Source organism: Chrysemys picta, chromosome 24 (genome assembly GCF_011386835.1).
Source record: "Chrysemys picta bellii isolate R12L10 chromosome 24, ASM1138683v2, whole genome shotgun sequence".
NCBI classification, from domain to species: Eukaryota; Metazoa; Chordata; order Testudines; family Emydidae; genus Chrysemys; species Chrysemys picta.
In genome coordinates this window covers 3371063-3398465 of record NC_088814.1, presented here as the reverse complement: position 1 = coordinate 3398465, position 27403 = coordinate 3371063, and the positions used below count along the sequence as shown (strand labels likewise).

General features: G+C 37.8%; 1 protein-coding gene across 3 annotated transcripts in view; it reads right to left on the bottom strand.

Moving 5' to 3' along the window:
- The window catches only part of IKZF3 (IKAROS family zinc finger 3), a 50788-nt gene extending 23652 nt beyond the window's left edge, over nucleotides 1–27136 (bottom strand). Inside the window, exons 1-3 of one of the 3 annotated variants that reach the window (XM_005294140.4) lie at nucleotides 26973–27136; nucleotides 16206–16259; nucleotides 15009–15119 (exon numbers count right to left, since the gene is read on the bottom strand). In XM_005294140.4, the coding sequence (XP_005294197.3) occupies nucleotides 15009–15119; nucleotides 16206–16259; nucleotides 26973–26979 (172 nt within the window). In that variant the 5' untranslated portion in view covers nucleotides 26980–27136. The remainder of the gene's footprint in view (nucleotides 1–15008; nucleotides 15120–16205; nucleotides 16260–26972) is intronic. The other 2 variants (XM_065577450.1, XM_065577449.1) reach the window with 2 other exon arrangements.
- Between the last annotated feature and the right edge of the window lie 267 nt (nucleotides 27137–27403).

The following is a 27403-nucleotide window of genomic DNA, read 5'->3' as shown; positions in this document are numbered from 1 at the left end:
AAGTAGTTAGCCATTTGCAAATAATAACCCCTCACTCGGGAGATGATGCTCCAGGAGTAAAAACATGAGGAGACTGACCATTCTCTTAGAGATAAAATATGTAATTTCCTGTTTGAAAGTATTGCACTCCTGGCCACCTGCACCTTTCCAGAAATGAGGGTTAGACAGTTAAATATGGCTTTCCTGCTAAGCAAGGTGCGTGCCCTTTCTCTAATGTGTAGAACATGGACTATCAAAACTGCATTATCTCTGGATCTGATAAAGAAACCACATCAGATACAGAGAAAAAACAATTGGTGCCAGTGAAAATGAAGTGATAGCATAAAAAAAAAGTGAAAAAATAAAAACCAAGCAATAAACCTTTTCATGAAGTCAAACTTCTCAGCTAAAGTATGGAAGAAAAATACTCCTATGTCCTGAAGACTTTCAGTGAGCTCAGGCATTTATATGGGCACCAAATATGCTTTTGTCTAAGAATATAACCCTTTCTCACTAGGGTGCAATTTTCTGCCTGTGGCCTTACTTCTGGCTTAAAGGTGTGGGGGAGAGCGGGGAGCAAGTTGTTGTGAGGGTCCTGGTCGTGAGGAAAATTCCAGGTCTCCCTCAGTTTTTCCCTTAGATGATTCTTTCAGCAGGAAGTGTGTTTCTTTCCCCTTTCCTCTCTATGCGTAGGGAGGTTGGCACTCAGAGCCCACAGATCACCCAAAGATTCAGACCGGTCTTGGGTAATGGTCCACCAGAGGTTCATCCACACAGGTACCTTATTTCACCTTATCTGTTTCAGGAGTAACTCTGCCTCCCTATCTATCTCCTGGACAGTGCATCTCTTTTGGAGTCACAACATTGACGGGGTTTCCCTGTTTGAAACTATTGCTGCCCATTCCCATGCCCCCAAGTGGGGGATTCTCCAGAGCAGACAGGGCTCAAGCAAAAGTTAATGTAGCCTCTAGTTGTATAACTTTGCACAATACTTACTGCTAGTTGTTGGGGGGAATGTTAAACAAAACTCTTTTCCACACAGATTTATTTTTTAATAAAAGAAGACAATTCTTACAAAATAATTCATCAGGTCCTGTACAGTGTGTTAAAAGAAAGTGCACACTGCAGCTGCACCTTGTTGATACCTTCAGAAATACATTTAAATTTCCACTTACTAATTAATGTTTTACCTGTCATCTGTATTAAATGCAGCTGCTTAGGGGAACAGAACTGGTCTTAACCTCTGATGTAGAAGACTTCTCTACAGTTTTATCCTTTGTTTCCCACCACAAGTTCATGGTTCACATCTTTTTACTCTTTAGAGAAATATGCCAATGTTCGTGTATATAATATACATGTGTTTTGTCCCTGATTTCCACTGGGATAGATGATGCAGACTGGTATAGTTTGGGCAATATCTTACGGTTCCACCATGGAAAATAACTGTTTTGCTTTTTCCTTATTGCACACTGTTTGCAATGTTTTTGTTTTCTGATGATAAATGAGAAGGATGCACCTGAGTTCTGATCAAGGCCCTCCCCCCTAAATCATCACTACCACTCCAGCTGTCGGTGATATCCCACCAAAGCTTGAGTGCTTTTCAGTTTGCATGTAGGCGTTAAAAGAACCTCAACGGAAAATTGCAGCTACTGACAACTAAAAGATAGCAGAAAGCAGAACCTATTAGGGAAGAGTTATTTCATTTTGAGTGAATGTTGGAATAGAAATGTGACCTTAAGATGTTGGCCATAATTAAGGGGAAAGTAGTACTACCAAAGTCCCTCAGTGTGCTTGTGATAGGAGAAGAGAAGAGAACAAGTGGCAATATTTATGCCATTTTCCCAAGGAAAAGAAATGGCCTAGGAAAAGTAGGTCAATAATTGATCAAGTGGTAGTAGAGGTCTGCACTGCCATGCAGGAGACAAATTCAATTTCTATTCCTGGCCTTTTTGCTTTGCAAGCTGGCAGGCACAGGAAGCCCTAAGGAAGCATAACACTGGTGGTTGGGTGGGGATGCTTCATGTTGTTTAAAGAGAGATTTTGACAGGTTCCAGAGAATGTCCAATCTAGTCCTCCTCAGCCAAAAGGAGAATGCACAGAATGGGGGAGGAGAATTAAAGTGAGGAAAGATGAGGATATTCTCAAAGGGCTCACTGAAATACATATTGTCCCTTCCACGTTCAGGAAAGTGAAGAGGTTAATAGAGATGAATTAAGTAATCTGTCCTGGCCTGGGTAACTACATTCTTGGGGCCCCTCCTGAAGACAATACACACAGCAGAAAGGATCTGGTAGATTTTACACAACAAAGTGGTGGTGTGATACATTAGGGCTGATGCACATGGTTTCATTTCCTGGGGCGATGATTACGAGATGAAAGACATACTCCAGAGTAATATTTTTGTTTCACCTGAAACACTGTAAAAACAATGGGTTCTGGAAAAGATCCAAAATATAAAGCTGTGATGGCAACATTAGACTGAGTCACCACAGAAACTCTGCATATGTATGCTCTGTAAATGAAAGAATAATAATAAAAAGTCAATAACAGCAAATAATTAAGAAAAAAGAGTGTGTTGTCTTGACTATACTCTCTAAGAAGAATTCTCAGGGGAACAGCCTTCAATTGCCATGCTTAATCCAATTCCTTGACATCAAACACAGGGAAAAGAATGTAAGTTTTGTGCTGTTACTGAGCAAAGTTTGTTACTGATGTTACCGAAGACAGAAAGATTAAGAATCAGAAGCCATTAAAGGCAACAGCACAACAGGGTGATGTTGCTCAAGTATTGTACGAGAAGTGGGGTCATAATAATGAAATCCTCAACACATGCAAAAAGTCAAATGGATAACAAAGAAACTTAATCATCTTAATGTGGCATTTTAATGATGCTACTGATTTGCTATGCCAATTCTGAGATAATGAGCCCCTAATGCTACAGATGTTCAGCCAGACTTAAAAACAAAAAGAAAAGAAAAGAAAAAGCTTTTCTTGTATGCCATTTCCTAACTATCCAATTAAACAAATTGTGAAAGCATCTAGATAGTTTACCAGATTTTGACAGCTGTTCATAGGATTCAGAAGCTTGGAGAACTAAAGAACAAAAAGGAAGTCTCTCTCTATATATATATTTAAGTATATATATATATAGAAGGATTAGAATGTTTTGTGACTACCTGTATCTGACTGATATTAACTGATGAATTGTTACATACAGTATGCAAATGTCTCCACAAACTGTTCCTAGAATTGTGAGTACAAGAGAGAATTGTGAGGTACTAAAACTGCGCTTTGCCACCTCACAGAAAGTGAGATTTTCTAGCCTATGCTGGCAGAATAGCACAGTTGTATGCCACAAAACTGAAGAAGTCAGAAGAGTTTACATATTAAAGAGAATTCACAATCCTGGATGTCTATGAAAAGCTCAGGAATCCCTACGCAATGGACATAACGCAATGTGGACATACTGTAATTCTATCACATGGCAACCATTTTCAATAATATCGAGTGAAAGGGTAAACAAAGAAGAATAATCCATAATCAAATACTTGAGGAGATGCACACAGTTCATCCAATTACAAAACCTTAGATAAATTACTTCTTTCCTTTCCGTTCTATGTTTTCTTAAGATTTAATGAACATGTAATTTAACACTTTTTTGAAAATTTCAATAAAGATTACGAACATATTTTTCAGTATATTTAGTATTGGAGAAAGGTGCCAGGCAGGCACCTTGCAATTTAGGCCAGGTCTAAACTACAAGCACTTTGTCAGTATAGATATAAAAGTTTTATTAAAGTTCATGTTAAAAATTATATAATACACAGGTTAAGAAAAGAGTGTCTGTACATCTGGGTATAGTGCTTAGGTTATCCACAAATACAAAGTTTGTTTAAAAGTCATAAGATACATATAGTGCATAATCAGCAATAATCCAAATTTAGGTGAATAAATTTAACACTACAGTTTAAATATTAGCATCCAAGTATTTGGGTACATCACTTATGAAAAGTTGTACAGTGAGTTGGTTGTAGAAAGCAGATATAGGAATGAGTGTAGATTGTCCATCAGTAATTGAGCATTTAGGGTAAGTTGTCCATTTAGAAAATACATATACTTGTAAAGTGCTCCTAGTGTGGATGCAGCTTTTACCAGTAAAACTACACTTTTGCTGGTTTTACTGAATCTAAGGGATTTTGCGACACAGCTATGTCGGTCACAAATCACACCTCATCATATCTCTGACCAACACAGTTATGCCTGGTACAGGACTGGGACCACACAAACAGATGCAGAGGATCTTTCCATCACACCATTATGTCAATGTGGCTGCAGGTATCAACTGTAAGGATGAGAATGGAATTCAAGTCCTCCTGGCCCAGTCAGACTTTGAGGCTTCTCTGCTGAAAATGGTGATAAGGCCAATTAATGATAACTGTGGTGATTTTTGTGAGAAGATTATTTGTCCACTAGGCACTGAAATTATATTCTCAAGTCATTTCATAGTCCCCTGAACAACCATCAGATGAGCTCTACTAATCTGGACTGGATTCACGGGCAAGTAGAAGTAAAAGGGTTCCACTGCCTAATACCAGTCCTCTGAGCCAGCCCTTCTCCATTACTCCAGACCATGTCAGAGCTGCGACCTTTCTGTATTTCTCCACCTGATTGTCCATTTAATTTCAAAACTCATGATTCCCCAGCAGTTGACTCCAACCATGTCCCCTTCTGCCCTAGGGATAGAATAGGCATGGCTGGAACTCACTGTACTCTGGCAATCCCGGTAGGTCTTATAGCCCCATTACAAGACAATGTGCTTACCAGCAGGTTGGGGCTGCACTACATTGCACCAGGGACCGGGTGGAACAGCACAAAGACACCTTTGCTTCACTCTCCATAGGTGTTCCAAGCATTGAGCCAGTGTGCCTGAGATTTTGTCTTATCGAAATAATTATTTAATCTGGATATGAGTCAACAGTGTGCTCTTGTTGCCAAGAAGGCTAATGGCATTTTGGGCTGTATAAGTAGGGGCATTGCCAGCAGATCGAGGGACATGATCATTCCCCTCTATTCGATATTGGTGAGGCCTCATCTGGAGTCCTGTGTCCAGTTTTGGGCCCCACACTACAAGAAGGATGTGGAAAAATTGGAAAGAGTCCAGTGGAGGGCAACAAAAATGATTAGGGGGCTGGAGCACATGACTTACGAGGAGCGGCTGAGGGAACTGGGATTGTTTAGTCTGCAGAAGAGAAGAATGAGGGGGGATTTGATAGCTGCTTTCAACTACCTGAAAAGGGGTTCCAAAGAGGATGAATCTAGACTGTTCTCAGTGGTACCAAATGACAGAACAAGGAGTAATAGTCTCAAGTTGCAGTGGAGGAGGTTTAGGTTGGATATTAGGAAAAACTTTTTCACTAGGAGGGTGGTGAAGCACTGGAATGGGTTACCTAGGGAGGTGGTGGAATCTCCTTCCTTAGAGGTTTTTAGGGTCAGGCTTGACAAAGCCCTGGCTGGGATGATTTAGTTGGGAATTGGTCCTGCTTTGAGCAGGGGGTTGGACTAGATGATCTCCTGAGGTCCTTTCCAACCCTGATATTCCATGATTCTATGAATCTATAGGTCAGATCCTCATCTGGTATAAATCAGCAAAGCTTCATTGACTTCAGTGAGTATCTGGCTCTATTGTCCTCTATAACTGTCATATTATTTTTGTCTGTTGCAACTATAATTCACCATCTACATTTTACGGTGATAAGGAAATAAACACCCATTTAACTTATACACTGTATACAGCACATTTCAAGGGTGATATCTAAATGAGCCAATGTAGTGTGCACCTGGTAGAAATTTCACTTCTAAAAATAGGAGAGAAACTTTCATAATTCCTCTCTGTGGAATGCATGTTCTATGCTAATTAGTCTCTTTATTTTTATTCAGACTTCAGACAAAAATAGAAGCAAATCAGACTGAAATACAGCATGTCAAATAGTAGAAAAATCAGGAATACTCTTCCTAGCATTTGTATATTTAACGTCTATCTATAACAATTTCCCTTTTAATAACTGTCCTCCTATCATCAAAATAGAACCTGATGTATCTTAAAATATAATTAATTACAACAAAATAAAACATCATAAGAATTATGCTGTAAAATCAAGTGAGCCAGGAAATTCAGAGTTAATCCTAACCCTCAGCTTCTTAGAGCTTTTTAATCAAAGACTAACATACTGATTATTTTCCCCCTGTGGAGACCTGTAATTTCATGAAGGATCCTATGCCCAAATATTATAAAGAGTACTGTCTGTTAGCTTTCGTGTATTATCAATTGTCTGCCCTTTAATAATGGTCTTACACTTTATAGTGCTTTCATTCAGAAAGATCCCAAACCACTTTACCAAATTTTACTGAATGAACTATCTATATAGGAATTACATTGCCCAAAGCGAAGTGCTATCAACTCTGGATTGAAAGATGGCAACTATATATTATATCCAACTAATGCTGCAGTAGGAATTTAGGGAAGCGGAATGTAATCATCCTGGATGGAATTTGACTAGAACATCAGGCATTATTTGGGGATATGAGTTTACTATTGACTCAGAGAGAACACCACTTCGTACTGCATCACCTGCAGTGCCTGAATTTTATCTTGAGCTCTCCCATTCAAATCCTGTCTATACCAATGTTGCTTAATTTACAAGATTTTCTGGCACTGGTTTTCTGAACTTTAGTGTCCTTTAAAATCTCCCTTTCTTAAAAAAAAAAAAAAAGAAAAAAAAAAGATTAAACTCTGAGTTTTCTTCTGTTACTATTTAGATAACATCACTCATAGAAGACATCTTCTAAAACTACAATTCCTAAAGTCCAGAAAGCCAGATACAATCACAACCGTTAAATCACACTTCAGTAAGACAGTTGAATCAGAAAACATCTGGACATAACAGTCAGACTGAAAGAAGTTACATGCTAAATTCTGATAATCTCATTCGTTAGTGTTTAAAGGTTATACTAAGAGACATATTACTAATGTAATCAGTCAGGCTTGACTTTCTTTGGTCATCTGGTTTTTAAAATGCATTTCAAAATCTGAAATGTTTAAAGTACAATCTTGCTAATCACTCTCAAATAGATTTTCAAATGTCCTTTATTCCAATAGCACCTGATAATACTAACTGACATTTATGTAGCAAATTTGATTCCAAAATGTTTTCAAAATTATGCACAATATACAGGATTGAGGAATCACTCTTGTGTGGAGTTTAGCAGCCAGTACACCATATGTGTAAAGACGGGGGAAATTTTGGCCAAAAAAAGCAAGGCAAAGTACCAGTGGAAATTTAATGAACATGCAGAGAAGACAGGACCTTCATTTTTAATGTATTGCCCAAAAGACCCAAACAGATTAAACTGCATGAAACTTAATTTATCTATTTTGGAAGAATGAAAGGTGAATCAACCAAGCCAGGATTTGAATCTATAATTCTTGATAATCCAGGTTTTGAAGATAGATTTTTAGATCACAAATGCTTCCCAGAAATGCTTCCTCCAGAGTTACTTTGTTGCAATAATATAATCCATGAATTATTTTTGCACTTTAATCTAGTTTTGACCCCTCCGGGTTAATTTCTGTATTCCAGCACCTTTCCAGTGACTCAAACATTATTAAACTCGTTCTTTTTTGCCACATAAATAGGTCGGGGATAAAGTATGAGTTATCTTAATTGATATCTCTACTAGCCCATGTTTCTGTAAACTGATTCTTATCTAATGTGACGTGTGATCTGATTTTCAGGGCCATTCTCTCATCTTCACCTCTCCTGTGTTGTATACTGCGTGGGAAAAAATAGGTCCCCTGGTCTAGATTTCATTTCATTACAAAAAGAAACAATAAGTATCCCTGTTTTAATTTCTCAGTTGTATTGTATGGATCTATGGGATACATACAGTGTGAACATAGAAAAGTGAGTACAGAATATATTTACCATAAGAACTAAAAATGTTACTGGAAAAAAATTCCAGAATCTATTGAATAATAGTATGTACCTTTTTTCTCCTTGGCTTTGCCTTCTCTGACCAGATATGATAGTCACATACCTCAAAAGAAATTTAGTCTCTTTTTCCTAGGTAAGGATAATGGATTAAACAGACTAAGGAAATGGCTGAACATTTCTGGCTAAGGCAATCAAGATTACTGAGTTTTCATACCTCTAATTCCTAATTACATTGGGCCCTGTTATAAGTGCCCAGTACAACACAATCTGCAACTGTATGTCATTCATAAACAAATTGTAATGAAACAGATTAATTTTTGTTGATGTCATTTAAAAATGTTTGGCAGTATTGCTTTTTGTTGACAGTACAGTACTGCAGAGTTAAAACAAAGTAGAGTGAATCTTTTGTTGATAACATTGGGGAGATGTGACTTGCAGTTCATACATAGCTATCAAAGCTCACAGACTTGACACAGTTAACCAGTACAGACTCCTTGCCTGGTTTTAACACTTACAGAAATCCCCTGTTAAGTGAACTTCTGCAGCAAAGTACTGCTGATGTTGTGAGATAACCCCTGAGTCCCATGAGCGGCAGGGCTCGATCTAGGCTTGGGAGATGTAATATTCTGATAAAAAACGGCACTTCCTTTTCAAGCAGATAAGTGCGTGTGCTAAACAGCACCACTGGAACCTCAGTGAGCGCCTAAGCGAGGGTTTGTCAGCCTCTCCTGTCTCACTCCAGCCTTTTAACCGCCCCCTTTCACACACCTAAATGCAGCAGCAATTAGCATCCATAAACCACAAATGTGGCTTCTATTTCTTTTTATTTCACAACCATGAAAGCTAGCTAACATTCATAACACTGAAAAAGTAGTCTGCCTCAACCAATGACGGAATTGAGACTTTAATTACAATACTTGTGCTTGACCTGTGTCTCCCATGGAAACAAATATTTTTAATTTAATTTTTAAAGTAAGGACTCTTCAGTTAAGCATATTTGCCACTCAAAGCCGCCATGGTGGGGGATATGAAAAGGAAAGGGAAGTCTAAATCCTTCCCCCAATATCTGCCTCATTGCTTGTCTCTTTTCTGACTAGTTACAGGAAGCACCATAGGAACAGGTTTTTTTCATAGTTGCAGGCAGGCATACACCATGTGCACCACAGCATACAACTTCAATTCCCTTGGGGCAGCAAGGTTTTTTGTTTTTTTTTGTTCTTCACCAAGCTTTTTATTAACCTAATACTATAGTCCTCTGTCTAACTGCTTGCACTATATTCAGTGATCAGACTAGGGTGAAGCCCATTTACTTGGGCTGTGTGTGTGAAAGGCTGAATTTCACTCACCGTGTGTGACCTTTCCTTTGCATGTTTTGAGCATGTGGCATGCAGGCAGAGGGAGCATCATATTACCAGGTGTGTCTGTGTGACCAAGGGACTGTGTGAATTTGAAATCGCTAGCTACAACTGCAGATTTTCTTACAACTGATTTGCAATGTTCCTGGGTGCTTCTTCTTGTTTTCCATTGAGAACAGTGAAGAGTGATACGAAAATGCCACAAGAATATTAGCTTTGATGAGGTATTTTGACATTAATTAATTTATTGCCATTATTAATTTTCTGTAATGTCTCCTTGACGCTTCCCAATCTCACCATCTGCAAAGTTAGCCCAAAACTTCTACCAAACCAGTCCAGAATTGGACAAAATACAAATTTCAGTTGTCCCCACCTCGCACAAAGTCTGAAACCATGTCTCCATTATTCTATATAGAGACCACCTCCACTGATAATGCAAGATTAATAAGTGAACAAGCTCTAAGTAACTAGTGATTATTGTTACCAGGTATGGATGATTTAATCATATAACAGGGAAAATGCTGGCTTACAGCAGTAATAAAGGAAAATTATTATTGTTGGAGATATTTTTAATTGAAAAAAAAAAACACTAAACTATCAAATGCCTGATCGCCACCCAAGCAGATGGAAACACCATTTGGGCATGGACAATGACCATAAGCTGGTGGAACTGAGTTCTTCTCAAAACCTGGTATGAGCGTCCATGGCTGTATACCATCAGGATAGGAAAGGAGGCTTCTTGGTTGGCCTTTGATGAGCTAAGCTTGATAGTGAAGCACCAGACCACAAGGATGAGAGCACTGCTTCAATGTGGAAGAGATTTTGGACTTCCCTGTGAAAACTATCCACCCTGGTCTTTTGGGGACAAGTTTGATGATGGGAAGTCAGTGGAGGGTATGTTGTGGAGGCTTGCAGGACAATACAGAATGTGTTGCAGGGTGTGTGATCAAACAGAGTACAAAGGCCACAAGAGGGGCCAGAATATGGACAACCCTGGTTGCACAGATGCCATCAAAGCCTGGTTTGACCTGTAAAACTTTTAGGATTGGTGATGATGAAAAGAAGGAAAGAGCCCAGATTAGCCTGAGTCTGCATTCCTCGCTTCCATTTCCAAAGTCGCAATGATGGCACCATCTTTTCTGCTACTGAACTCTTCTCTAGGCCTGGAACACACCAGAAACCCAGCCTCCTTCCCCCATCCTGCTGTAAGTCAAACTCCATGACATTGTGGAATAGGGTTCTGTGGTTTACATGGGGTGTGGAGGTCCTGGTGTAGCTCCTCCATGGCATCCCCACCCAGAAGAGTGGACTGTGTCAACTTTGGTGCTCTGGGACCTTCTCCACCCACAAAGCGTAGCATTTGAGTCACACTAACTGAATCCATTTAAAACTCTTTAAATTTAAACATTTATTTTTAATCTTCAAAGCTGCAGTGGTGATGAAAGCTTTGGTGGATCAAGGGATGTTCATGAATGTGTACACAAGGTAGTCCAGCAAAGAGCATAATGCCAGAATTTTCAAAAACAGCGGACTTGTGAAGAGCAGAGAAAGGGGAACTGTATTCCCACCAACAACGTTGTCAAGTTACCACTGTGATTCTGGATGACGCTGCATACCCATTTTTGCCATGGCTAATAAATCTTTTCATAGTTACAACAAACCTAACAATGGAGTGCGAAGGCAGCTGGATTGGTATCAGTCCGTGCACAGTCACACAAGCAACTGCACTTGAGCTTGTTAGCATAGCCTACACTCAGCATGCTGCACAAATTTGAACTACTGTGTGCATATGCTATCAGACTGATGATGCAGAACTGTATGTGAAGCAAACACAAGACACAAGAACCAGAGGTCCCATAAGACAAGAACCAGGAGTCACCCAATGAAATTAACAGGCAGCAGGTTTAAAACAAACATAAGGAAGTACTTCTTCACACAACACAATCAACCTGTGGAACTCGTTGCCAGGGGATGTTGTGAAGGTCAAAAGTATAACTGGTTCAAAAGAGAATTAGGTAAGTTTATGGAGAATAGGTCAATCAATGTCAAGATAGTCAGGGATGCAACCCCATGCTGTGGGTGTCCATAAACCTCTGACTGCTAGAAACTGGAACTGGACTATATATTCCCTATCACTCAATAATTATCCTGTTCTGTTCATTCCCTCTGAAGCATCTTGCACTGGCCGTTGGTGGAAGACAAGACACTGAGCTAGATGGACAATTGGTCTGACCCACTGTAGCCATTGTTGTGTTCTTAAGTAGTAAATGTCATTTTATGTTGTGAAGCTGCAGTATGTCTTTTTATGTAATAAAGACATCCTTCTGTTTCTCAAAATCTCTTTATTTGTACGTTGAGGATCTTCATAGAGGAGTGGATTATTGTGGTGTTGCAGTGGGTTTATACTCTGGGTTGTTTCATGAAGGATGGATGTTATAATGGTGAGGTAGTTTATTGAAGAGTGAATTGATGATGTATTGATATTAATAACAGTATCTTTGATGTGTAAAATTCACAGAACCTTTGTTTTCAAGAATAAAAGTTATTGCACAAAAGAGGCTTGCAGCAGGTCAGCTGCCATATAAAATAATGTAACATATGTACAAGAGCAGGGTCAACATAAATGTTCTCTTCTCTGCACATAAAATATATTATTTGGATGTATCTTTTCCTTTCCATACTATTGCAGATTGGTGAAGTGCCTGGGAAAATGTTGTGAAGGAGCTAAAGGTAGGGGGTAGTCAAGTAACTACTAATGTCCTGATTGATGCCAGGATATTGGGCAGGTGGTACACTGTAGGTTCAGGCCAGATTTTCAAAGATATGTACGTGACTAAAGATGCAAAGAGTGTCCAGTGGGCTCTTCAAAAGCACCTAAGCAGCTTTGTCATTTAAATCCTATTGATTTCAAAGGAAGTTAGGCAACTAACTTGCTTATACACTTTTGAAAAATCCCATTAGGCATCTATATGCATCTTTACATGACTAAATACCTTTGAAAATCTGGTCCTCAGTCTCTAAGGGCATGTCTACACTATGGAGACGATACTGGCACAACTATGTCTGCATAGCTTATGCTGGCATAACCCCATAGTGTAAACGCAGCATACATTAACAGAAGTGACAGAGGGTCCTGGGGCACCTTTAAGACTAACAGAAGTACTGGAGCATAAGCTTTCGTGGGTGAATGCCCACTTCATCAGACGCAAGACGTCTTGCGTCTGATGAAGTGGGCATTCACCCACGAAAGCTTATGCTCCAGTACTTCTGTTAGTCTATAAGGTGCCACAGGACCCTCTGTTGCTTTTTACAGATTCATACTAACACGGCTACCCCTCTGATAATTAACAGAAGAGGTTTTTCTGCCAGTGTAGGAACACCACCTCCCCAAACAACGTTAGCTACATTAATGGAAACACTCTTCCATTGACATAACCTCCAGTGTAGATGCAGCTATGTCAGGATAACTACATTGGTCAGGGGTATGGTTTTTTTCACACCCCGACTGACGTAGTTATACAAAAATAACTTTCAAGTGTGGCCAAAGCCTAAGTAGCCCATTCTTTCCCAGAACTGAACACTTTTGCAGGATGTGGTATGGAAGCACTTTCTACTCCTGCTGCCTGTGCTATACCTAGTTTGTGGAGAAATAAAGTACTTCCATCTCCAATATGGTCATTCTAGCCTCATTCACCAGTTTAGCACTAAATTTACTTTATGTATCTTTTGGATTTTGTTAAAGCAGTTTTATTTTTAATTACTCAAAGGTTCGATGTGAAAGTTCATTTTAGACCAAAGTAAAACTGTTATTTCCAAGTTATGGCAAAAACAGATAATGTCTAACTTTATTCACTTAGATCAGCGATTCTCAAACTGTGGGTCGGGACCCCAAAGTGGGTCCCGACCCCTTTTTAATGGGGTCGCCAGGGCTGGCTTAGACTTGCTGGGGTCCAGAGCCAAAGCCCAAGCCTCAGGGCTTTGGCCCTGGGTGGCAGGGCTCAGGTTATAGACCCTCTGCCTGGGGCTGAAGCCTTTGGTCTTCAGCTTTGGCACACCTAGGGCAGCAGAGCTCAAGTGGGCTCAGTCTTTGCTCCCCCCTCCTGGGGTCGTGTAGTATTTTTTGTTGTCAGAAGGGAGTCGCGGTGCAATGAAGTTTGAGAATCCCTGACTTAGGTGACCAATTCAGAGACAATTTTTTTAAAATAGCATGATTTAAGTAAATCCTGATGCAGAAAACTGTCACCTGAAGCCACAGACATAATTTGTCTTGATACTAGTGTATTTTCATGGACATGCTGTATTTGAGAGGCAATATGAAACTGGTAAAACACCACATGCCTTTTCCTCAGTATATATTACCACATCCTCTGCCAAGCAGTATTTTTCACTGTCTGTGGTTGAGAACTGGCATAAATGAACATGCTCTACTCAGAGTAGCTGGAATGTTTATTAATGCTGTGATTTCACTTTATGACCATCTAGATACAGAGACCTATTTCAAGCGCCCCCCCCCTCAAATTTTGCAATCCTAAAGACCACACCATGACAGACTGTCAGGAGTCCAAGGACTGCATCTTTTATCTTTTTTGCCTGTTAGGTGCTTTGATACTACAGAGAAGAAGCCATACCAGTTTCTAGATAGAAAGAGTTAAATAGACATATAAATGTACATAGGATCTCTTTTCAATTAAAAATAGGTGCACATGGGTGTAATACTTGTGCTTATACTTGTATCTTCCTTGAGAGATATATAGAAATTGTTTGTTGTTTGAATTCATTGTCAATAAAAACCTGGAGTTGCTCAGCTTTTTCCTCACTGAGCAGTTACAGGGAAAAGATTATGGTGTGCAGCAGTTTAAGATGCTACAGTGCACCCTTGTCCCAGGAGTTTAGACTAATCTACCCTTTCTTTAGAAAATGAAGCTGAAAGCTGTTAAAATATTCTGAGCTAACAAAAGGGCTAAGTGATATTGAAGCACAGTGCCCTGCTAGCACGTATATCTTGTTATATGCAAACTACTTTTTTCAAAACATTTCAGTGTATGATTTTCAACAACAAAACATTGAGTGAATGATTCTGCATGAGGTGCATTACCCAAATAATCCTGCTTATCCTTCCTCTCATTATCTGAAAGTCTGTCATGGCTCCCAACAAAATTGCACCCACACTCCCTTCTTCTACAGTCTTCGTATCTGATATATTATTACTTACTATATGTGTATGATCTGTTTGGTCTGTGTAAGTAATACATTATAAGTTCTCTAGGGCAGGCACCATTTTTCCTTGAGCTTTTGTACAGCATTGAGCACACCATTAAAGCTTGCTAAATAATAAAGTTAGTTAATCTATGAACTCATTCATAAAACCAAGATTGAAATGTACAGCATTTATCTGATAATGAACTTGATAGTGTATGTTTCATGGGTCCTGTATAAATGACCTATGTGCAATCTGCACATGGAGATTGTTTGATGGGAACTAGTAGTACTTCCTCCAATCTCCATATCACCTGGGAATCTGTTAAAATGTTCAGACCTCAAACTCATATTTCAATGTTTGTACATCACGTAGCACATGGGAGCATGATCTTAATTAAAACTTCTAGGCATGAACATAACACAAACAATCAAAGGAATAAGAAGATCTTTAACTATTAGTTTTCATCATGCAACCCCTGTTTACCTCCTGTTTCTTCATGAGGTTGACAGTGCTCTTTCATATCTTCCCTACTATCCATGTTTTCCATCTCCTGGAATTTGTTCACATTACAGTCTTTCAAAACTTCCTGTCCTTCTGAAGAAAGGAAAATGTTAAATGATAATAATTAACCCTTCAATAGCACCTTCAATGTAATTATCTCAAGGCACTTTGCAAACGAAATAATTTTCACAACACTCGTGTCAGTACCCATTTTATGGATGGACAACATTGCAACATAGCTTAATGATTTGCTTATGGTCATTCACTGAGTCACTGATAGAACTGGGAATAGATCCCCAAAACCACACACTGTGCTAAAACAACAACTATCACCAGTGCCATAGAATATACATCTAAAAGGAGTGTTAATCTATTGTTTAGACTTAAATATTCTGGAAATGTTCTGAGTCAGGTTAAAAACAGAGATAAACTGAAGTATAAGTAATTATATGTAATATGCTGCAGGACCTTTCTAATGTGTCCTATTGACTAGGAGACCCATTGCAAATTAGTTAATTTTATGAATTAGCAGATAAATAAACAAGAACTTTAAGTAAAGCATAGAAAATGATCACAAGACGTACTTTGTTCATATGGAGCTCAATCCTGCAAGGTGCTGAAAACTCTGGCCCCCATCTAGCAAAGTACTTGAACACATGCTTAACTTTAACCATATGAATAATCTCATTGATGTAAATGGATTTGTGCTCCTAAATCACTTAGGTGCTTTTGGAAAAATCACACCCTTAAATATGAAAATTGTTAACTACTTCACTGATGATCATTTTGGCAGAAACAGCAATTATTGTGCTTCTCCCACAATTCCAAATTGCCTCCCAGGCAGAAAAAGCCCCAACAATCTCTTAACCAGATACCAAAACCTCCAGGTTCATCTCTAAAACCTTTTCTTTTGTCCATGAGCAATGATAATTCTCAATCATACATTCTTTTGATTTCTCTTCTATCACATTATTTTCTAAAATTCTATTGCCCTTTTATGCATTTACTTCAACTCCGGAGTTTAATTTTCTGTCCTGTAATGTCCATCTTCAGTTTTGTAACGTATCATCTAGTACATTGTTAATCTGAACAGACTGTGTAATTCTTTCATTTTTGTTCCAGTTAAAATTAACTAAGATTTTAAAGAGTAGGGTGAGAGAAAGCTTAAGGGTACAGTACCTGTAGCCACTGACTGTTCCTGAGAATTACTTAGGTCCATACCTGACTGTGAATCTGGAAAAGACACAGACAAAGTAAATGCTAGCAGCAATCTAAATTGCTAATAATATTTTTTAAATTATCTCTGCTCTAACAAAGCTATAAGAGTATAATGTATTATGAATAAACCTAAACAGCAAAATTGACACATTAATAATCTAAAGAAAGAGCTATCAAAGAATTATTTTTATCAAGTGGAATTTGAACAATATAATTAATTTATACCCATTCTTTTTCTATAGCTCGACTAGTGTTAGGTGTCCAAAATAAGCAAACAGCATTCTTCCTTTTATAGTTTCTCACTATTACTGAATCAAAACATCTATGTTTTCCATTTAAGACCTCATTCTGAATGCAGCTTGATGGTAGTAGCTATGTATCGGGGGGATCTCTGTGGATCTGAGTACTAGACGCTCCTAAATTCCCTTATTAACAACAAGGAAAAAAGCTCCTATTAATTTTGCTACATCAAATTTGTGTAACTAGGGGTGCAAAACTAACTTTGTTTCTGAATTCTCATAGGGATACTGGGGCAGATATTTTAAAAAATTGGAGACTAAAGATAGACTCCTAAGTCTGTATTTAGGAATGTATACAGTATATGTGATGTGATTTTCTAAAGTGCTGAGCAGCCAACAGGTCCCTTTGAAATCAATGGGAGCCGCAGGTTCTCAGCACCTGTGAAAATGACTTAATTAGGTGTCTAAATGTGACCTTAGTAGCTTAGGGAGTCATTGATTTTTTTTAAATCCCGGCCTGCATAGATCAATGTATTGCACTTTCTAGATGCCTGTACTTTCATGACAACTTACAAATGTGGCTGATATTAATATTCACCTTCTTAATGGTGCCATAGCTCCCTGTTCCTTTATTTCCTCTTTCCTTCACTATTTTTGTGTCTTTACTTTACTTGTCAAAAAATCTTGAATTGTCTTTACACAATAAAACAAGAGACCCAGAGCACATAAAACTCATTCCTGACAGTTACATAACAGAAATACACATACTGTGGCAGTGAGGTGTTAACCACTACTGACATTTACCCCATAATTATCTCTCTTTACCACCACTGTTTATGGAACATTTTTGTGGTCTCTGCAACATCAAAATGTAAAGCTTTGTTAACTAAAAAGTAAAGATGCCTGGCACTGTATGAGGTTATCCTAAAAGTTCTGGGCGAGTGTGACCTTGCTGACATGTTCAGCATAGTAAAAGTAAGTTTAAAAAAAAAAAAAGTCTTGTACCTACCTGCCTGATAAAGTTGCTAAAAATTTTGGATCTATTTTGGTCTCCTAAATGCTTATGTTTAGCTTTAATTTCTCAAATATTGTATGTGTGTAGCTCCCACTATGGTTAAATAGTAATTAGCAGTAAACAGCAAGAAAAAATTGATCTTTTTTAAGAGTGGGATTGTCAAAAGTATTCAGCACTGGCCTAACTCTTCTCCCATTGAACTTAAATGGGAGCACTTAGGGCAACTCTGAATACTTGTGAAAATCTCATCTTAAAATTAAATCAGAATCTCTATCTTCTCTCACATTTAGTTATACATGGCATTTCCATAGTGTGTATTAGCCAAGGATCCCAAAATGCTTTACAGACATTAATGAGGCCTCTGAAACTCCCTGTACGTTAGGTAAATATTATTATACACATTTTACAGATGGGGGGAAATTTAGGTATAGAAAAATTAAGAGATCCATTCGAGGTCAAACAAACTCAGAGGCAGACTCAAAAACAGCACCAAAAAGTACTGGTTCTCAAACTAGACCATAATATTTATTCTAGGGCTGTCGATTAATCGCAGTTAACTCACCCGATTAACTCAAAATTAATCGCGATTAAAAAATAAAACACCAACTAATTGGTGTTTTAATTGCACTGTTAAACAACAGAATACCAATTGAAATTTATTTACATATTTTGGATGTTTTTCTATATTTTCATATATATTGTATTCTGTGTTGTAACTGAATATGTGTATATTATTTATTACAAATATTTGCACTGTAAAAATGATAAACAAAATAAATACACCTCTACCTCGATATAACGCTGTCCTCGGGAGCCAAAAAATCTTACCGCGTTATAGGTGAAACCGTGTTATATTGAACTTGCTTTGATTCGCCGGAGTGCACAGCCCCGCCCCCCTGGAGCACTGCTTTACCGCCTTATATCAAAATTTGTGTTATATCGGGTCGCATTATATCGGGATAGAGGTGTAGTATTTTTTCAATTCGCCTCTACAAGTACTGTAGTGCAATCTCTTTGTCCTGAAAGTGCAATTTACAAATGTAGATTTTTTTTTGTTACATAACTGCACTCTAAAACAAAACAATGTAAAACTTCAGAGCCTACAAGTCCACTCAGTCCTACTTCTTGTTCAGCCAATTGCTAAGACAAACACGTTTGTTTACAGTTACAGGAAATAATGCTGCCCTTTTCTTATTTACAATGTCACCAGAAAGTGAGAACAGGCATTTGCATGGCACTTTTGTAACTGGCATTGCAAGGTATTTACGTGCCAGATATGCTAAACATTCTTATGCCCCTTCATGCTTCGGCCACCATTCCAGAGGACATGCTTCCATGCTTATGATGCTTGTTAAAAAAATAATCCGTTAATTAAATTTGTGACTGAACTCCTTGGGGGAGAATTGTATATCCCCTGCTCTATCTGCATTCTGCCATATATTTCACGTTATAGCAGTCTCGGATGATGACCCAGCACATGTTGTTCATTTTAAGAATACTTTCACTGCAGATTTAACAAAACACAAAGAATGTGAGATTTCTAACGATAACTACAACACTCGACCCACGGTTTAAGAATCTGAAGTGCTTTCCAAAATCTGAGCGGGACGAAGTGTGCAGTATGCTTTCAGAAGTCTTAAAAAAGCAACACTCCGATGTGGAAACTACAGAATCCGAACCACCAAAAATAAAATCAACCTTCTGCTGGTGGCATCTGACTCAAATAATTAAAATGAACATGTGTCAGTCCACACTGTTTTGGAGTCTTATCGAGCAGAACCTGTCATCAGCATGGACGCATGTCCCCTGGAATTGTGGTTGAAGCATGAAGGGACATATGAATCTTTAGCGCATCTGACACATAAATATCTTGCGACGCCGGCTACAACAGTGCCATGAGAACCCCTGTTCTCATTTTCAAGTGATGTAAACAAGAAGCAGGCAGCATTATCTCCTGCAACTGTAAACAAACTTGTTTGCCTGAGCGATTGGCTGAACAAGAAGTAGGACTGAGTGGACTTGCAGGCTCTAAAATTTTACGTTGTTTTATTTTTGAATAAATATATATTTTTTTTACATAATTCTACATTTGTAAGTTCAACTTTCATGGTAAAGAGATTGAACTACAGTACTTGTATTAGGTGAATTGAAAAAAACTATTTATTTTGTTTTTTTACAGTGCAAATACTTGTAATCAAAAATAAATATAAAGTGAGCACTGTACACTTTGTATTCTGTGTCGTAATTGAAATCAATATATTTGAAAATGTAGAAACCATCCAAAAATATTTAAATAAATGGTATTCTATTATTGTTTAACAGAGCAGTTAATTTTTTTAATCGCTTGACAGCCTTTCATTATTCATGTCTCTTCATCCCTTCTAGGTCACCATGAGATCTCTATATAAGATCTAAAGCAGAGATATTCATAAAGACAAAGATGTCATAATGTAATTCCTAAACATAAAGAGGTAATCTCTCTCCCTCTCTTAATCATTTATTTTTCATTTAACTGCTATGGGATGTCACAGCTCTGAAATCTAATAATTTAATACCATGTCCAGATTTATATGAAGTGTGATAATTCAGTAATATATATATTTGGACTGTGGAAATAACCTCCTCCTTGTCACTTCTGACTCATTTATGATTTTGTGATTTCTGAATAGTGTTGCATGTTGCAAAATAAAGTCTTCCAAAGTTAATGTTTGAACGTGCAGTTCAAGAAAGAACTTAAGCACATGCTTGAGTCTCTAAGTGCTTTCCTGAATTGGGGCCTGAATTAGAAGGAAAGCAATTTGGGGGGTTGGGTGTTCATGCTAATTTCTATAAAATGTTATACTTTTAAATGCTTTACAATAAATGTCCTGAAGGTTGCGTTGAAGGTACTTCATTTTGTATGACAGTTTTTTCCACTGAGAGACAAGGTGAGTAAGGTAACATTTTTTATTGAACCAGCTTCTGTTGGTGAGAGAGACAGTTTTTGAGCTACACAGAGCTCCTCTTCAGGTCTGGGAAAGGAACTCCTGGCATCACAGCAAAATGCAAGGTGGAACAGATTATTTAGCTTAAGTAGTTAGTACATATTTTCCACTGGTTTTCTTGCCCATACATTTCACCAGGTACCTTATGTAATGAAAAAAGAGATCCCTTTGGTCAAAGACTTTCAGAGAAGACATCTTCTGACGAACAACCACCAGGGAAAGCTAATGTTTTTCTTCAATCCCATTTCCCACCGATATCAAATAACCACTTGATATGCTGATCATGAACTAAATAGAAGGGCTAAGTAGTTTTGTTCCATTAATGTTAATTTCCTTCTGTGTTACTCTCTGATTTCTTGGGCAACTGTTTGCTGATCTGATGGGTATCGTTCACATGCAGTATTTTTTATTGTACTTGTTCCGCATGTATTGCTTTGATTTTTCCATGCTCTGGTTTCATCTCTAATCCTTTCATAGTTGAATGGACAAATAAAATGTTGGTTTTAGCTACATGACATACATTCTTAGCTCCTGATGGGCCTGATCCCAAGAAGATAAAAATATCCACCTCTAAGAAGGCAGGGACTGTCATTCACTACAAGTTTGTACAATGCCTAGCACAATGGGACCCAACCTGTTGGAGATATGTAGGTGCTACCGCAGTATAAATGTTAAACAATACATTAATTTTTTCTTTTGAAGTATTGATAAAAAAAAATCATCTCTGATATCTGCAATGTAGATCTCAGAAATAAAGAAAGCTGTATTTCATATACTATAACATATAGTGCGTAATTTGAAGACCTGCTCTAACTCTAATGTTCACAAAAATGTACAGTACAGATCTCCAGTTCTGCATGTCTTCTGCATTTTTGACAGCAGAATCTTAGAAAATAACATATTTTGACCAAAAGTGGGTGAATTTACCCAGAGACAAAAGTCGCTTATGTGTTATCTAAAAGTTATCTACAACAGGTTGATCTTCAGGCAAATTATGGAGTACATCCTGTTCTATAACCTTTTTGGAATAACTTGAGATCCTAAGCATCTCTTGAAGTGTTCTCAAAAAGGAATCATCTGGCATCATGTGCTATTACCCACCATAAAACTAAATAAGAAATCCAAATGCAAAATCCATCCTTCCTGTATCTCATGACACTCTATGAGTGAATATCTGTCCACTGATATATATATATGCCCTTCCTGTGGCTTTCTTTGCCCTTTTCAGAAATTCTCTCTCTTTAAAAACAAAAACAAAAAAAAAGCACCATCCCTGGTTTTTTTCCAATCAGGAATGTAAAACGGGTAGTATTCCCTTCTGACAATGCAAACTCCTCAAATACTCTCCATTTATTAATTGTGCAATGAGCACAATTAATAAAAGAAAAAAAATAGCTAATTCTCTGATTATTAATGTGTCCTCCAGTTACATTTTCAGTGTAATAATAAATTGTGAAATGTGAATTATCTTTCCATTTTCATGTGATAAGAGATCCTCTTCAGAAGCCTATATTATCTGAAACCATCAATCATGGGAATAAAAACAAATTATTACAAATCTTAACTCTCCAATAATCTGTTTTTTTTTCAAAGCCTAATTTTATTATATTCAAATCATATCCAAAGAAAAGGTGTTCAAATGCTCAGCAAAAAAGGCAGGGGTCCATTGGTTTATGCAATGTAACTTTTTTCATATTTGTCTTATATCAGAAATAAACACATTACATTGTCATGTTCCAAAGTCACAGTCAAAAAGTTAAATGCAAAAAAATTAAATATTACTAGAAATATTGGACTTAGAAATCAAGGAGTTTCACAGCTAAGGCATTCGATTTGTCATTTTCTTACCCCATAATGTCTAAATATGAAGGCCTAGAACAGTGTATGACAGGCTTCTACTGTGATACTTATGGGAAACTACCAGCTGATAATAACTAGGTAGATGTCCAATTGGGACCACTGATATCAATTCTAATTATTTGTGTGTTTATACCTTCTAAGTTGTACAAACAACTAGCGTATGTACCCAACAGCCTGATTTTGCTACACTATCATATTTTTATTCCACTGTGACAGAATCAAGAGGCCTTAAAATGAGTGGGAAAGGCTCCCTATGCGGGCATGGGGTGGGGGGAGGGCACCTGGATGGGGCCAAACTCCCAGAACTAAACACAGTGGGTATATCAGGAACATGTTGGGGGTGTGGCTGCACTGTACTGCAGCAGCTATTTGCTCTTGAGGGTCCACAAATGGACTTGGGAAGTAAAATATAAATTAAAGTTACCTAGAGACTATCTTAAATTAGGGCTGATCTATGTCCACACAGTTTTTGTACCACTATATTGATTTAGAAACCAATATAGCTAAATCAATACAACTCCCTAGAGTGGACAGTTATACCACATAAAGGTATATCTTATTCAAATAAGTTATATATAATATAATATAAGCACCTTTGTATGGTATTCAATCAGCTATACCAGTATAAGAACTTTTATATTGTATTCAATAATCTATACCACTTTAATTCACTAAACTGAACCGATATAAGCATCTTTAAAGTTATAACTGCATCCATACTAGGGAGCTGTACCATTTTAACTATATTGGTTTTTAAACCACTCGTTATGGTGGTACAAAAACTGTGTTTAGACCAGCCCTTAAGCTCTCAGTGCAGGGACTATCCCTTTATGTGGATTTGTACAGTGCTTTGCACAATAGGACCTTGGTCACGACTAGGGCTTTGGGAAATACGTCACTATAAATAAATTAATTAATTAAAATAAAAAAAATAATGACATTATGTATCATGTTTTTTCCCCATTCACTAATACCACAGTCTTTGCATAACTTTCAGGCTTCAATATCCATTCATCTGCACCTGAATTTCATCAGACATTAGTCTTCTCTAAAGGACCTTCCTTCAAGCCCTTATGTTTTCTTCATATATCCTCAGACCTCCCTTCTCAGTAAAATATTTTGAGCCAAATCCTTCCTTGTGCCATGCAGGTGTGCTAGAAGGAGAAATGGACATAGGAAGCCTCTGTGTCCATGAAAACAGTAAGACAATATCTCTACTTAGCGCTCAGAAAAGCGCAAGGAGGGGCTCACTTACATATCGGCTAGTCCTCATAAACTTAATGGAGGCAGGAACTGCTGGCTAGGGTATATGGGAAGGGTGCAGCTGACTAAAGTGTATGTTGCATTTGGTGCGCAATGTTCATTTACAAAACAGAAGTAAAGTGCAACAGATAGTGAGACTCACTCTATGCCAGCATTAGAGCTGTCAAATAATACTTAACAACAAACTTATTCAAGGAATGTTGTTATATTTTAAGATAAATGATACGATGAACATTTTATTCTGTTATCTGACCAGCATACAGACATGGCTGAATAACTTGTGAACATATGTAATGAACCATGTATTCAATGACTTGTGATTTTTTTTCAATTAAATATAAAGTGGATAATATCTTTCTATTGGCCACACAGCTCTAACCTGCAGAATGGCAAGTGTGAATCTGGCACTGTTATGTTCTCTTCTCTCTGTTTGCCAGCATCAGTTAAGGGCAGGATTTTGCCTTTTCTATTAGTATATTACATTTTCCAGTGCAACTGTCATTCCACATATCAAGGATGAAATCTCATCCCCATTGAAATCAACTGAAGTTTTCCAATTGACTTCAGTGGAGTCAGCATTTCACTGCAAATACCTATTTCACAGATTACTATTTGCATTCTCTTTTATTTTCAGTTTCTAAAGACAATTATCCCTGCTATTATTGCATGTAGTAGAGCAATTAAAACTATTTACTTTGTCTTGATATAATCTTAATAGGCACAAGGAAACTGAAATAAAAATACAACAGTCTAGGCCTCTGTCTGCAATCAGATCTACAGTTTAAATTTTGAATCCACCAAGAGTCCTAATGCAAGATCAGTCTTTGTTACATATAGTATGTAATTTCTTTTGCCACTGTCATATAATTTCCAATATTTTTCATATTCAAAACCATGTTATACTTCTAACAAGTGAACAAGGGAAAGCCTATTTAATTTTCAGGTTGAAGTGCCTTATTTGGCATTTCAAACCTCAATAACTTCCTGAAGAAAACACTTGGCCCTATTTCATCTTGTATTAAACAAAGTTATTTCTTTTCACTTTTTAGATTATATCTGTGTCCCTAATAGTATCTTTCTCATAGCCTCAGAGAGTCCAGCTAATACGGCATTAAAGCTCTTTCCCATTAAAGCATTCCCTTTTTCCTAGTAATTTTAATTCCCTTTTAAAATAATTGAGACATTTCAATTTTATAAATAAATTATGTCATAACCTAAGTAAACTAAACTGATTCTTTTCCACCTTAGCTCTCTGCTAAAACCAGAAAATGACCTTGAAAACTCAAAATGTAACAGTTTACAGATTTTTAGTCTATAGCTCTCTCAAAATAAACACGATGGGACTTTAATCTGGTCCTATAACATTGTGCTAATCTTACATCCTTCCCCATGGACTGTGCCTCAACATGATGGAAAGGCTTGAGTAATCCTATGACCCTGAGAACTATGCTGGCAAGAATATAACTGGTAGGGCCACCCATGCCAGATTGGCTCCTACCCTTCAGCCTGACCAAAGGCAGTCCACCTGTCCTCCTGCTAAGAAGTTGGAAGAGGGCTAACAACCTGTTCCTGTAAAAAACAAAGCCGTTACAGAACTATACACTACTTCTCGGCTCAATATTGGAAAGCTGTGATGAAGGCCCTATGTTCCTCATGGAATAAAGAGGCGTAAATCAAGCCAGTCTTATGGACTATACAGTATTTTAAATTAGACTTGGACTTACGTTGGAAAATATAATGTCTGGTAGTATGCAGTTATGGACAACATTTTGATTTTCACTTTAAATTTCTATCTACATTGTTATCTACCTTAAGAAATTGACCTTGTGTGGTATGTGGGATATCTTTACTCAGATTATTCATGCCAATACATTAAATGCAAAAATGCTAATCACACAAGGTCAAATTCTGCATTCCTTAATAAAATAAATTTCCACTAAACTCTAACATTTGGTAAAGTAAGGACTACAGAATATAGCTCATAAACACCAGGCCCAATCTGAAAACCCTTACTCTTCCAAATAACCATGTGAGTAAAACCTCATTGACTTCCGTGGGATTACTTGTTCTTTTTTTAGGGCAGGAAAAACAAAGGAAGACATCCTGGCCCCACTGAAGTCAATGGTAAAGCTCCATTGACTTCAATGGAGTCAGGATTTCACCTAAAAGTGTAAAACTAGGATTATAAAAGAAAAAGTTACAGTTATTGTGGCCAGAGAGAATACAGTGTAACTTTATTCCATACAGCATCTTTCACATAAATTGCATCCGAAAACATAAGAAACTGTAGTACACTTCAAATGCATCAAGTGAATTTCAGAGTATAGGATGTCACATAGGACCCACTGGCAGCATTAAAACTTGAACCATCAGTAGCAACATATATTTTACTTGCAAGAGTTTTTAAAAGACAGATAAGCAAATATTTGGAGAAAAATATACATTTCACAGAGGTAGAGGCCTGCTCATTTCTTATTCAGAGACTGTTTGTTCTCATTTGCTGAATAAAAACATACAGTAAGTAATCACAACTTGATCAACTAAGAAAAATGAAACTGACACACGCAAGTAGGCAAACTGCAATTAGACCCATTCTTTCAAAGCATTCACGGCTATCAAGCTGTGGCTACCTGAATTGAGTCAGGTTGTATTTAAATTATGAGTCTCCCAGAAATGTACATCTCAAAAACTTTCATCACAAGAAGGCTAGACATTGTTAAAACAAAATTTTAATGTAACCTACAATAAGGGGGTCTCCCCCTCCAAGTGAGTGAGATTAGGCAGGGCTGATTTTACTCTTAGGCTTTTTTAACATGAAGAATCGAAACAATGTATTAATAATCTCTCTTTCAAACTACTAGTGAATGGGGCTAATTGCAAAGGTTGTTAACAATATGAAGAAACAAAGTATTTTGCCTCGTTTTAAATACTAGAACCTAAATTAACCTGCAACTTCGTTTGAACTGGATATGAAAGTTGCGTGCGCTTTTTATAAGCACAAAGAAACCCACACGCTCTTAATTCGTTAAAACCCAGAAGATGAGCTGTAGTCAAACCGGGCTCTAAATCTAACTTTAACATACATGTTGCACAGGTTCTGAAATTAAATGTAGAAAGAGGCTCGACTCGTTTCCTGTTTTAGTGCAACAGACGATTTGATTCCACCTCTATGGAGTGCAATCCGGTTGCAGAAAAGATGGCAAAAGGAGAAACTTTCAAGGAACTGCGAGGACAATCACGATTTATAAAATACTCCACTAAATACGATTAAAGCAACCAAAAAAAAAAACCCCAACCACCACCACCACCCAGGGATCCCTAAACCGGTGCACTACACCCTTGTAAAAGCAGTGGACTCTCGTCTCACCTTCCATGCTGCTGTTCCACGTGTGCTCCCTGCTCCACGTGCTAGTCCAGGGCTCTAGGATTGTCAACTGCAGCAGGCGGGAGATTCCCAGCGACTGGGCTTCCGCTCTGGATAGGAGACTGTGACATCAGGCATTTAAAGGGACAGGAACTCATTGTCTGTGTGATTAGAGCGGCGCCGGGTGGTGGTTTGAAAACCTCGTGCAAAACGGTCTGCGAGAACACACAGCCCCTGGCATCCCTTTCATGAGTCTGGGTGCAAAATGTCAACCTCTGGCAGGAGACATGGGTCCATTTCAGAAGTAGCAAGTATGATGGTTCATTAACTCATGTAAACAGTCATTCGTTTCATGTGATTGACATGTGTTTAATTCCAGGCACAAAAAATGCCACCTCGACAGCTAAAATGTGTTACCAGCAAGTTATCTATAG